Genomic DNA, 14161 nt, shown 5'->3' with positions numbered 1-14161 from the left:
TGCAGCCTACCACCGAATCCATATCCCCCAGGCTCTGGCGCCCCTTCCTCGACGTGAGGTCAGCCCAGTGAGGAAGAGGATCTCCGATTGGCCAGTGAAGGGTTCCCCAATCCAATTAGAGAGGTCTATCAGCCCTACACCCCGGTTTAAGAGTCACGGAAGGAATACACTTCAAACTACACCTCCCGAGATGCACTCCAGCTCTCTGTACACACGTGACTTCCTCGTCCCGGAGTGGGAGTCACGCGATAGGCCGGCGAGGGGGCGGGGCCCTCAGGCTGGTCCGCAGCGCCGGCGGCCTATGTACAGCCCCGCCGGATGGGCGCGCGGTAGGGGGCGGGGCCGGGCGCGCGGCACGGCGCAAGAGCGCGCCGGCGGCGGCTGTGGCGGCGACTACTGGGGGGCGGGGAACGTTGGCTAAGGCTACGGTGGTGGCTTAGGCACCGGCTACTGGCGTCGGGGGAGGCTCCTGGTGCAGCTGGGCGCACGGCCAGCTCTCTAGTTCGGAACGGAACGCTCGGAGTCGCGGGCCCCGCCCGGAAAGTTTGCAGTGGAGCTGCGACCTCCTGGCCGGTGCGGCCCGGCATGAAGCGGCGCTAAGGAGCCGCCGCCGCCGCCGCCGCCGCCTGAGAAGCCGCAGCACCCTGGGCCACGCCGATGACTACTGCAAACTGTGGCTCCCACGACGAGCTCGACTTCAAACTCGTCTTTGGCGAGGACGGGGCGCCGGCGCCGCCGCCGCCTCACCCGGGCTCGAGGCCTGCAGGTGGGTTCCGGGCCGGGCGGGACCGAAGGGCGTCTTTTTTTGCTCGCACGAGCTTGCCCCCCTCCCTGGTCCCTTGGTTGTCCGTGGACTGGCAACTCCGTGTGCGTGTGCGTGTGTGGTCGTGGTGGGTAAAGAGCGGATTTAAATCGCTGAGGAGGCGTGTGGTACGCTGCGACGTGGAAGTGGCTGCGGACTTGGCTGGAAGCGAACTGTGGGGAACTCGATACTGGGACTCCTGTGACTGGTGGACGCCTGGGGTTTGAAGGCTGAGGGTCGGGGCTGCTGCCCAAGTGGCGTCTGGTTGTCGCTGCTTTGCCAGCGTGGTGCAGAGAAAATACTGTCTTTGTGAAGTGTAAGCACACTTGATTTTTCATCGTTCTAGGTTTTAAAAATTCTTTATTTGAAAGATGCGCATTCTTCAAGTGTAGGACCCCTAATTCGTGCAAATGTTTCTTTAAACCTACTTTGCTTGGACAGTAATGCTTTCGAGTTCACTTCCACTTGTGCAAGTTTGTGGTCCATAGTTGTGTCATGAGAGTTTTCTGAAAACTGGGTTTCCTTGCTTAAGCAAAGTGTTGCAGATGATTTTTTTGAAGTGAGATGCCTTTTTCATAATTATCCTAGAAAGTGCTGGAAGTCGATTTTTGTTTCAAGAAAAATCTCTCCTCAGAAGATATTTTGAAGGAGATCGTGAATTGGGAAGGCTGGGCACCATAATGCTTGCCGGTCAAACCAATCAGGAAATAGAAACAGGATGGATGACTGGCGACTTAGAGCTCTTTGGTGACCTGGTTTGGAATATTGTGGTTCATGAAGTCCAGTTTCCCTACTATTTCAAAAAGGCGAACTTCAAAAGGGAGATGGAGAAGAGTAATTTCTATTTACTCTTTCCGGGTTGTAGATGAATTACTTAATGTTGTTCATATTGATGTTCAATAGACTGTTTAGTAAAGTTGAATTGAAAAACATATCTGCAAGTGAGGCATACGGATTCTCTAGGCGGTACTTGTTTTATCAGTCCTTTTAGTCTATGTGTGTTAAATGTCTTTTCAACTTAAATAATTTACAGTAGTTATGTGTTGGCTGTGTTTGTTTTCTATTCCACTAATCTCATTTGAGCACCTTATTATGTTGAAGGTACTGTTAGGTGCTTTTTATAGTGTTATGGTGATGCAAAAAGGACTAAAGCTCCTCAAGGAGATTGAGAAATAGGTGGAGGAGACACATAGCCTAAATAACTATGTTATTAAAAACAACTTGTTTGAATGAGTATTTGTATTGTTAAAAAAAAAAAAGGTAAACAGTTGATGATGTCAGGAAACTTTTATTGGACACAAACTTGATTAGAGCATGTTACATACCAAATTCAATAAAGGTGTTAACCAAACATATGAATAATAAAGGCGTGTCATATAAGTAGGAATTGTATGTACATCTAAAATATTGAATGACATTTAAAAAGTATGAAATGGCTTTTTAAAAAAATTATTCTTGCCATACACAAAAAACCATGTTGATATTAAAATGTGTCTAGGAGTTAAGGTTTGTAACTTGATTTATAACTGAAATTCCCAAAGGTAAACATAAGCAGTTTTGTGACAAAAAGTCCGCTTTAAAATATTCTAGGAGGTAATTTTTTTAAAGTTTTTTTTTTATTAAGGTGAAATACATATGAATAAAATAAACCATCGTAAAGTAAACAATTTAATGGCGTTTAGTGCATTCATAGTCTTGTGTAACCACCACTTCTGTCTAGTTCCAAAATATTTGTATCACCCCAAAAGAAAAATCCTGTACCCATTAAACAGTTGCTTGCCATTCTCAATTCCCCTCCTTCTAGCTCCTGGCAATCACCAATCTGTGGTCTGTCTCTATGGATTTATCTATTCTGGATATTTTATATAAATGGGATCATACAATATGTGACCTTTTGTGTCTGACTTCTTTCATTTAACAATGTTTTCACAGGTTATCCACTTGAAAACCTGTGATCCACATGAATCAGTACTTCATTTCTTTCTGTGGCTGAATAAAATATTCCACTGTGTATATATGTATACATCACAATTTGTTTATCCTTTCATTCATTGATGGACATTTGGGCTGTTTCACCTTATGGCTATTGTGAATAGTGCTGGTATGAATACCTAGCAGCTATTTTTTGCGGGGGGAGAGAGGGTCGCGGCTGGCTGGTGCAGGGATCTGAACCCTTGACCTTCATGTTTTAACACCGTGCTCTAACCTACCGAACCAACCAGCCAGCCAAGTTTTAAATTCTGTTGAGAAAGATGTGTTATATATGAGGGGTACTTCAAAAAGTTAATGAAAAGTTTGGTATTATCTTTCAATTCTATTTTTCCATGAACTTTTTGAAGTACCTTTGTATTCAAAGTTAAGTTTTCAGAATTATTTGTTTATAAAATTAGTTTTCTTTCTTTTTTTTTTTTTTTTGAAACCGGCTGCACCGCGCTCAGCCAGTGAGTGCACCGGCCATCCCTATATAGGATCCGAACCCGCGGCGGGAGCGCACTCTCCCAAGTGCGCCTCGGGCTCGGCCCTAGTTTTCATTTTAGTAAGCACAGTTATGAGCATGTGGTTTGAAGGAACCAGGTGGATTAACTAAAATGCGTTTAGGATGATATATGCAATAAAGTGGGCAATGAAAATAAAATTGCTTGGTATAATTCAGATCAGTATTGTGTTTTATCATTATGTTTACTTGTTTTTGGATTCTCTTCCTGACTGGAATGGAAGTTCCTTTAGGGCAGGGGTAGTGTCTATAGCTTGTTCATAGTTTTTATTATCAGTGTCTATCTAGCACAGTGCCTTTACATAGTAGGCACCCAGTATTTGTTGAATTAATAAATAAATACCACTTAAGGTTTGAGTCAGTGCTCACTGTTTTTTTTGTGGTAGAGGAAGTTGATGAGAGTTGTTTCAGTTCTTTGGCATTTATTGGTGAGTTCCGTAAGATAGCAGGTCAGTAAGTTTGGGTTGCAGTATTACATCTCTGAAGGTTTGAGTACTTGTGTCACATCTAAATTTCTGTACAGGGAGAAGATATTTGAGAAATATTTGGTGGAGGGAGTGGATGGACAGTGAGGACAAACCAAGGGGCTGAATTTAATGAATGTCCTAAACAAGCTTGTTAAAGTACAAATTAGATGATTTTATGTGCACTTGATAATGTTGAATACGTTTGTGACTGGCTTTTTAAGATTATTCCTTACTGAGGTGTTTTGAGATTTTACCATTAAAGAAAATTTAAGACCCTAGAGTTTTTAGTGTTTTTTTTTTTTTAAATATAAGATGACAGCAGTGCTGTCTCTGATTTTTCCAGTTCAGAATGAGTCAGACTATTTTGTTAAATTTTCTTTTACTTAATACCTAGCTTCAAATTGATGACACACCTCAGTAGTAAATAGAGAATTTAAAATAGGTTAAGTATCTAATGTAGTTCATTAACATTTGCAATTACAAAGGTCAGCTTCTGATACTCTATTTTAGTGTACTGATTATATATCTCTAATTTAGTTTGATGTTATGATAATCTTTACTTTGCAAATTCAAAGTTTCATTCTCAGAGTTCGTTACTAAATATTGACTTTCTAGTCCTTACAGAGTCACTGGAGAGGAATGTGTGCTATATGTATGTATCTTATCTACTGTTTTTTAAAAGGGGAGAAATATCTTAGATACAATATGCATTTTTGTAAGAATTTACTTTATGATCAGATGCATATAATTTTGCCAGATATTATTTTAATATACAATTTTTTCATATGTAAAGTTGAGGAACTTTTCCTAGATTATTGTCTTAGACTTCAATATACCGTCTTTTTACTTTGTTTATAATTTGGAGATTTGAACCATGTGTTATAGTTTCCTGTTTCTCAGATAATTTTCTCACTTTTTGGTTTTTGTTCATCATTTTTACTCAAGGTTTTTGTTTTATCTCGTGTAAATGAGATAATGTATTTAAAGCTCTTAGCACAGTTCTGGTCCAGTAGTGCTCTTTAGTGGTGATAGTTAACATTTCTTTACACACACACACACACACACACACACACACACACACACAACTGATAGACTATTTTTCACTTCCTCCTCTTTCCTAGACCCTTCTCTGTACACTAAATTAAAACGTTAAGAGAGAGTAGGGCAGATGAGAAATCCAGTAATTTAAACCTTATTATATGAGTTGGAATATTTGGTCATTGACATTTTTTATTTTATCCTTTTAATTTTATTTTTTTTCAATGTTACGTACCTCTTTTCTCATATTTTACCAAGTATAAATAGTGAAGGTCATTTGCTTTTAATTACTACGTTTTTTCACTTTCTTGAATTTCTTACTGACTCTACAATGTGAAAGATGGTTGATTTGCTAAGCAAACTAAGTATAATTGGATGTTTAAATCAGTATGAAAAATGGGAAGTTGCTTGTATGGTTTCCGGTAGAAATTTAATGGTGTGTTTGTACAGCCTATTAGTACTGTAAAGGAGGATTTGATTGCTACTGAGCCGTATAGGTCAGCTTTTTCTGTAGGCTCAAATGCAGTGAGAATATGTATTAGGTGATTGAGTCTATGATAAACATTTCACTTGGAAAAATAATTTAATATTCTGTTTGACATGTTTCCTGATAGGGGCTGAAGAATGCTCCTGGGGGTATTAGCAGAATTTTGTGATGGAGATTAGTGATTCAATGTGTTTTAGTGAGTGTGGGGGAAAATTGAGGAAAAAAATTTCAATGTTATATTGTTTTGTTAAAAACATTCATCATTGTAAGAGTCTTGCTATTCCTGAACTTTCTTAGGTTTTCCTATTTGCCAATACAGAAGGGATTTTTTGGCTTATATGCTGAACTATGAGTAGAAGTAATACTATAGTGGTTTTATTAGATGATATAAAAGTTTAAACTTGGGTATCGTTTACATGGCCAGGAAATCGTGAGGGTCAAGTAAGAAGGCCTGTATCTTAAGCATTTAAGGTATTAATTTAGGGTAAGTTGTAGAATCTACTTGTTATTATGAGTTGCCTTTCTGTGGCAACCAGTGAACTGCCTAAGATTGTATTTATTTTTATTGAAGGCATATTTCAAGCTCTGCTTTTGAGCTTTGCTCTATATTTATATTTTCAAAGAAGTATAATCATAAGGACATTTTTGGTAAGAAAATTTAGTATTTGTTTTTCTTCAGAGAAAGTCATAAATGCTGATATATAATATGAAAACCTTTTAAGAGAACATTTTGAGTTGCATTATTGATTTCCTTCTCATTATTGCTAGTTGAATAGTAGATGATTCGATATGGTAATGATTTGTTTTAAATAAGGGGTAGGGTTGAAGAGGCAATAATATAGTGAGGGCAATGGCATTACTCTTAAGAGAGGAAACCTGACGAGGTTGAGCTTCATTTGATAGTAAGCGGTAGTTTGACTGCTCATAGCAGTAACATAAATAAGGGAGGTTTGTCCATAGCTGTCCTGGTGGGTCAGGGGAATAGACACAGCAGACTTGGCAGTAAGCCTGGCTTCTAAAACAAAATCCAAGTCATCAAATTTGCCCAGGCATGCCATATGAGGTTCAAGTAACAGTGGAATTTAAGAGCGGTGAGTTTGTTCAGGGAGGCTTAGGAGAGTCACAAGCAGTAGCAAGCTTTTTTAACAGCCATCATTTTAACTCAGACATAACATGGGTTCACATATGTTTTAGCATTTCTGGTAATGTTTATGTAATTATATTGTATGGCTCTCACTTGTTTGACTGAATTTGGCAAACTTTAGGAGAAAAGAACAATTGAAGCTGTAAGATTTAAGTAATATAGCCTATGAATTGATAGCTTACCAACAGCTGAAATTTAATCATTGGGATGGTTCTAGCTAACATATTGGTATTTGTGTGTGAAAAGGAACTACAAGTCTATGAAAACCTGAAAATCCCAGATAAACTGTAGAAGTAACTCAAAGGCTTCATTTTCCTACGAAATGTATGGTTTCAATATGTGTGATGTTATAGCAGCAGGTGAGAGTTTTAACATCTTAAAATATGTTTTTCAAAGTCTTAAAATACAATTTTATATTTTTAAATTTTGGGTTAAGTTTTCATCAGCTTTACTGTTTGTTTTAATTAGAAAATAGGTAGGATTATGTGAGCTCTGAAGTGGGGTTAATTTCAGATTCTTTTATAACTTTTTTTCAGGAATGTTTATTTGTATCGCATGTAAAACTATTTCTAAACATTATTTTCCATTCAAGGTAATTACTGGCTAGAACACTTCAACAGATCATTTATAAGTTGTACTTAAATGCAAATATTTTTCTTTCTTTTATTGTTTTTAAACAGATGACTGGTAAGGGGATCTTAACCCTTGATTTGGTGTTGTCAGCACCACACTCTCCCAAGTAAGCTAACCGGCCATCCCTACATAGGGATCTGAACCCGTGGCCTTGGTGTTATCAACACCACACTCTCCCAAGTGAGCCACGGGCTGGCCCTCAAATATTTTCAATATTGCTTTTAAAAAGTCTTTCAGTAAAGTTTGTTAAATAAAAATAGTGTTCAGAAATTATTGAAGCTAGATGGGAATTCATTAGAATATTCTGTGTCCTTGGGGCCGGCCCGGTGGCGCACTGGATAGTGCGCCGCTTGGGAAGCGCGGAGGCGCTACTGCCCGAGGGTTCGGATCCCACATACAGACCGGTTCCCGCTCACTGGCTGAGCGAGGTGCGGGAGCAACGCCGAGGGTTGCGATCCCGTTGCCGGTCCCGCAAAAAAACAAAAAAAAAAAAAAAAAAAAAAGAATATTCTGTGTCCTTTGTATTATGTTTTTAAGTTTTCATAATAAAAAGTTTAAAAAATGACATTCAAAAACTCTTCAATCTCTTTAAGGTGCTAGATTAGGATAAGAAAAATGTTCACTTTTTTATTTTATTTATTTTTTGGCAGCTGATTGGTAAGAAAATGTTTGCTTTTTAAAACAGCATTGCAAAGTTAATAGTGTTTGTTTTTGCATGTAATTTTAAAGAACTGATTTATCAAATTAACAGAACATAAAAATTAGTTGTGATATGTCTGATTTACAAAACCCGTTTCTCCCTTTGATTGTACAGTATTAACAGTGGGATAGTGGAGTGAGTTAATGGTGTACGTAAATAAGAAGTAAACTGATCTTATGCTTTTGAGTAGGTATTTTTCTATTTCAAATATATTTTCTATTAAATACATGAGGTCAGAAAATTCACTTACAATTTAGTAATTTAAGAGCTTTAAATTATTTAAAAAATTTTTAATACTTGATTATATTTCTTATATCCATTAGTCTGATGATTTAATTGTTGTCGGTTCACTTGAACAAGGTCTGAAATTTATATCTCACATTTTGCAATTTGTGAGATATTGAATAGTAAAGGAATACACATATTTTAACCTGTCCTTTATATAAGGAAAGTTTTTGAGGAAAATGTAGAAAGTTTTATCTGTTACTTTTAAATTTTTTATTGCATCATAAGAGGTTTAAGGAAACTTGGTATTTCCTCTGCTATCAACACTTCTTTATAGTTTTCACTTCCTTTCAGTAAAGATGGTTCAATAAAAATAACATTCAAGGAAAAAAAATCAGAAATTGTTGAAACTAGATGATAGTTATATGGGGACTCATTATGCTATACTCTGTACAGATGTTTGAAACCTTCAATACACAGAGTTTTGAAACCTTACTGACCATGATCCGAGTAAGAAATACGTTTTGTTTTCACCTAGCACACACATATATGTTTATACACACAAAACTGAGATGGAGGTTTCATATAAAACTGTTTAGCTTTATTCCTTGGCATTACTCTGACATTTTCTTTTTCATTACATTAAAAAATTGTCACAGTTCTCTAACATCACTCAGTACCTTCAGTTTGAAAAACAGTTTGAGGAGGTGGTTTCATAGTTCTGATTAAAACTGTTAGGGCATTGAGATGTTCTTGTTATTCAGGCCGTATTTCCCATGCTGTAGTTTTTTATTTTTTTCTTTGCATTCCCTTTCCGCCCTGTAGTCCTTTTAATACATTAAGTAAAAAATAAATTTTTAATTGAATTAGTTTATTGCTGTCTTTTCATTGCGTTAGTCTGTTGGTAAATTTTGCCACTTCCTGTAAATGACTTGTATCTCCCCTTTGCTCTCTGCCCTATCTATGGCCAAAGTCGAAATCTTGGTCACTTTTCATTTGTATTGGTGTAGTTTTCTCTTCGTATTTTATTTCCCCAAATTCAGTTTTGAAAGTCATAGCTAAGGTTATCTTCAATTCCTGCTTTTTTTCCTCTTTAACCTGCCTCTTCACGGGTCTTCTTAATTGTTCTGCACCTGTTTTATAACCCTACCTCTGTACATTAATATCAAGCTTGTCACCTTTAATTTTATTTTCATGTATTTTCAGTTCCAACATGAAACCTTTCCCTCCACCTATTTGTCTTAACTGCCTCTGCTATCCACATGTTTTATAGCCTTTCTCTTTTGTGAGACAGTTTGGAGATATTTGATGTAGGACTGAGCTAGATCTGGGTTCTAGATTCATGTGTGCTAGTTGTGTGTGACATTGATAAAAAGCACTGAACAGTTTCATGCCAATTCAGTCTTTTCATTTTATAGGGGAGGACTTTCAGGCTCAAATTGACTAACCCAAGGTCATTTAGTTAGTATCAAAACAGAGACCCAGGACTTGTGAATCCTAGTCCTTTGTTCTTCAGTAAGTTCCGTAAACTTGAAATCTTAAAGGGTTTATTCTACAGCCTGTAATTTTGATTTTTTTTTTTTTTTTTTGGTGGCTGGCTGGTATTTGATCATTTTTGTAATTTTTGTGTGTATGTTGTTAGATAAATATTTAATTCAGTGTCGTCGAGTACCTGTTATGTGCAAGGTATTTTTATATGCATTACCTCTTTGTCTCATGACAACCTAGAGAGGTAGGTATTATTTGCATTTTATACATGAAACAGAAATGCAGACAGATTTGACCGCCTAGAAGGTGGAATAGTTGAGGTTTGAACCTTGGTTCTCTAACTTCAAGTCTTGGTCTCTTTCTGGTATGCTCCCTCTTGCTTCTATACTTTCAGAAAGACTTTACAGAAATACTCAGTTTTGTTTGTGGTGAAAGCAAAGCTCGTGGTGAGCACATGGAATCAAACATATCCTAGCCAGGGCTTACAAGTTACATGTGTTCCTGTGACTAGATTTTCTGCTTTTGGTTCAAAATAGCTACTTGAAGGATGCTTCTTACCCTGCCTGCACTAATTTTACATTTCAAAACAGTAGCAGTGATATAGCCAGTCCAATAGAGAGTACTGTGCTGCAAACTGTGGTAAGCCCAGATTTGCTTCTTTTGGGCCTTTTCTCTTTGCTTCCTTGTGGATCTGGAGCTCAAGAGGTGATATTGGTTTAGGTTTTAAGGCAATTTACTAGTAAAGAGGATTTGACCTTTCTCTTTGGCAATCCCCCTCTCTCATATTGTCCTGATTGGGGTCTGATTTGTGATCCTGCAGGCTATTTTGTATTTTAGATTTAAAGTTTAAAGCGTTTTTAGATTTGTCATCAAAATTGCCCTAAACCTAAATGAGGGAAAAATTCAACATTTAAAAAATGCACAATTGGTTGTTTAGGGCAGTTTTTTTTATTTCAAGGTTAACATTTTGCTTTCACATGTTCCAAAGAAAATATGAGTACTATTTATTTATTTGGTTGAATTTAGAATGCAAGAAAAACTGTTCTACCTTCTATAGCTGCTAACACTGATACACTTTTTTTCCTTGATGTTTTGATCAGTTTGCCATCTGCCATTTATTTATCTCCCAATAGCAGTCTTTTGGACTTCTCTCTGTGTACTACATCTCTCTCTTTTACACATATCTAGTTGTCTCTGAGCTTTACCAGAACAAAGGCAAAAAGGCTCTTTTGTTATACATGTTATCTAGTAAATGTTGGCCGATTACTGTTTTAAAGCTTTTGTTGGCTTTTTATCATCTGATCACTATTTGAAAGATATAGTAAAATACTTTTAATTTTCTAGTTTAAACATATGCAAAATAGTTATATTTGGGATTGATATTTGGTGAGGGGAGGGAAAGAGGCACATATGAAGAGGCACTTCATATGGGTCTTTTCTTTTAAGAGTAAGGAAGGACTTTTCCAGAAGGCTTCAGCAAACTTAACCTTGCATTTCATTGACCAAAATTGGTTTTTATTCCCTTTCCTAAATTAGTCACTTGTAAAGATTGATGGAATTTACTTATGTATTTATTTGGTGGCTGGCCAATAAGGGGATCTGAACCCTAGACCTTGGTGTTTTCAGCACCATACTCTTGACCAAGTGAGCTTACAGGCCATCCCTAAGACTGATGGAATTATTCTTAGCCAAGCAGGTCTATCCCTTGGCCTGAGGATGTGATTGGCTTCCCCTGAAGCACATGGTTGCATGGGAAAGGAGTGGATATATGGAAGGAAATCTGCTAGGGTGGAAGAAAGGGCAAATGGATGCTGGGAGCGGCCAAACAAAATAATACTCTGCACTTACTATCCACAGTATGCTAGTGATTGAGGAGCTTTAAAATGTAAATGTGACTTTTACTATGCAATTACTTTTTCTGGCACTTATTTTTTCTCTTGCTTTGTTAAAGTTCCTAGGGTGGGCATGGGAGCCAATAGAGGTGCAGAGAAAGAGAAGTATGGCTATTGATCCTGGATTAGTATATATTTGTGAACAGGGGGCTTGGTGTCTGGTGGGTGGGAGATGTGGGGCACCAAATTCATATTCCTTGTGTGGTTCAAGTGGAGTCATATGGTTATGAAGACATATAGAAGCATAAGGACAGGAGTCATCTAGTTAACCAATTCTTATTTATCAAAATAGAGATAGTAAAGTGTTTCTAAAATGCTTTTTAAAGTGTTTTATTTTAGGGCTAGCTGGTTAGCTCAGTTGGTTAGAGCATGGTGCTCATAACACCAAGGTCCAGGGTTCAATTCCTGTACTGGCTGGTGCCAAAAAAAGTGTTTTATTTTACCTTTTGTCTTTAAGTCTGGCTGAAAGTAACCAGCTTTTGTTAAAGGATAAAATGGGTATACGCTGGGAAGAGAAAGTAGTAACTAACCAGACAGGAACATGGTATAAAATCTTAGAGTAACTGAGCTAAAAGGAACCTCAAGAAAGTCTCATTCCATTAGGTGGGTGAATATACTAAACCATTCAATCTTTTAATAAAATTTTAAGTGTCAATATTATTATGTGCCAAATGCTGAGAAAACAGATTGAATATGATTTAGTCTATTGGAGTAGACATGTAAATAAGTACAGCAATATTAATACTATAAAGGTACAGAGAAAGCCCTCTGAGAGTATGATAACTAAGAGCTTAACTCTGAGAGGTCAAAGAAGAGGTTACAAGTGAGCTGAATCCAATAGGAAGAATTTACCAGGTGGACAAGGTAGGACATACATTTCAGGCAGATTGATTATTACACCCAAAGACACAAGTTAAATAGCATGGTCCTTTAATATGGAAAGGTGGAAATCAGGGTTTTGTAGTATCCGGATATGGCTGGAGATGTAGAGCCTATTATACGATATTGAGGAGTTTGGGTTTCAGTTTGAAGACAGCAGACAGTCATTGAAGGATTCCAAGGTAGGTAGAAACATCAGATTTGTGGCTCAGATCACTCTGCTACTCTGTGGGTAATGGATTGAGGAAGGCAGGAATGGAGACGGTGGCAAAGGTATCTGAGAAATGATAAGGGCAGAGCTGTGGAGGTAGCAAGGTGGGAATAGAGCTGAGATAGATTTAGAGGAAAGAAATCAATAGGACCTGGTATCAATTGAGGAAGGAGTCTAGGATGGTTTCTCTTTTTCTAGTTTGGGTCAGTTGTGGTAGGAGGAGAATCAAATTTGGAGATGAAGAGGAAGAAGGATGATTCAGTTTAATAAAATGTGCCAGGCACTGTGAAAATTCTGTGGAAATAGTGGTGAACAAGACAGACATGGTCCTTAGCCTCATGAAGCTTATAGTCTAGTAATTATTAGTGAAACAAGTGTTACAAAAGCCAAAATATAAAATGCTATGAGAGCATATAGTGAAGAAGTAAAGAGTTCAGTTTTGTGGAAGTCCAGTTTGAGGAATTTCTAGATTTGTTGGGCAATTGGAAATAGAAATTTAGGTCTCAAAAGAGAAATTGCACAGAAGATTTAGAAGTAATTGATCTAGGGGCTGGCCTGGTGGTGCACTGGAGAGTGCGCTGCCTGGGAGCGTGGCGGCGCTCCCGCGGAGGGTTCGGATCCCATGTGGAGACCGGTTCCCGCTCACTGGTTGAGTGTGGTGCGGGCGCGACACAGAGGGTTGCGATCCCGTTAACGGTCAGTAAAAAATATAAAAAAAGGAAAAAAAAAAAGAAGTAATTGATCTATAGCTACAGATGATAGTTGAAGCTATGAGCATGGATGAAGTCACTGCAGGAGAGTGTAGATTAGAATGAGTAAAGAAGGCTCAAAACAGAACCCTGCAGATGACCAGTACGCTCACAGCGCTCACTGGCTGAGCGCGGTGCGGCCGGTTTCAAAAAGGACAAAAAAGAAAAAAAAAAAACCAGCAGAACCCTGCAAACGGTACAGTATTTGAAGGATGGCAAAAAGAGAAGCCTGAGAATGTGTTGTCGGAGAGTCGAGTTATAAGAATTAATTTATACTACCAAAAGAAGATGGTTTAGTGAAAGTCAAGGTAGAAGAGGCTTGTCTTAGTTCATTTTGTGTTACTATGACAGAATACCTGAAGCTGGGTAATTTATAAAGAACAGAGAATAGAATTTGGCTCACAGTTCTGGTGGCTGGAAGTCTGAGATTGGGCAGCCTCATCTAGCAAGGGCCTCATGCAGCTTTCACTCATGGTGGAAAATGGGAAGGGAACTGGCGTGTGCAAAAAGTTTGTCAGGGTAAGAGAGGAAGCAAGAGTGAGAAACTGAGAAAGTTAGACTCCTTTTTAACAACTCACTCTAATGGGAACTCGTTCATTCCTTAGAGGGAGAACTCACCCCTCTACTCCTCAGGGCATTAATCTATTCATGAGGGATCTGCCCCTAGGACTCAGACACCTCCCACTAGGCCCCACCTCCCAACACTGCCACTTTGGGGATTAAATTTCACATGAGTTTTGGAGGGTACAAACATCTAAACCATAGCAAGAGTTTTATCTATTTTTAAAACAACTTAATTAAGGTATAATTGACAGATAATAAATTGCATATATTTAAAGTGTACAATTTGATAATTTTTTTTTTTTTTTTAAGATGACTGGTAAGGGGATCTTAACCCTTGACTTGGTGTTGTCAGTACCATGCTCACCCAGTGAGCTAACTGGCCATCCCT

At 38.1% G+C, this 14161-nt stretch overlaps 1 protein-coding gene and 1 non-coding gene across 2 annotated transcripts in view; both read left to right on the top strand.

Moving 5' to 3' along the window:
• Window positions 1-657: 657 nt before the first annotated feature.
• Window positions 658-14161, top strand: part of NFATC3 (nuclear factor of activated T-cells, cytoplasmic, calcineurin-dependent 3) — a 147179-nt gene continuing 133675 nt past the window's right edge. The window contains exon 1 of the mRNA XM_008567157.1: window positions 658-766. Coding sequence (XP_008565379.1) covers window positions 658-766 — 109 coding nt within the window. The remainder of the gene's footprint in view (window positions 767-14161) is intronic.
• On the top strand, window positions 11714-11787 carry TRNAM-CAU. The gene has a single exon. It is a non-coding gene; the product is annotated as a tRNA-Met (tRNA).

Source organism: Galeopterus variegatus, unplaced genomic scaffold (assembly GCF_000696425.1).
Source record: "Galeopterus variegatus unplaced genomic scaffold, G_variegatus-3.0.2 Scaffold18, whole genome shotgun sequence".
NCBI classification, from domain to species: Eukaryota; Metazoa; Chordata; class Mammalia; order Dermoptera; family Cynocephalidae; genus Galeopterus; species Galeopterus variegatus.
Note: the sequence above shows the minus strand (reverse complement) of the source record. Positions and strands in the feature narration are given on the sequence as shown.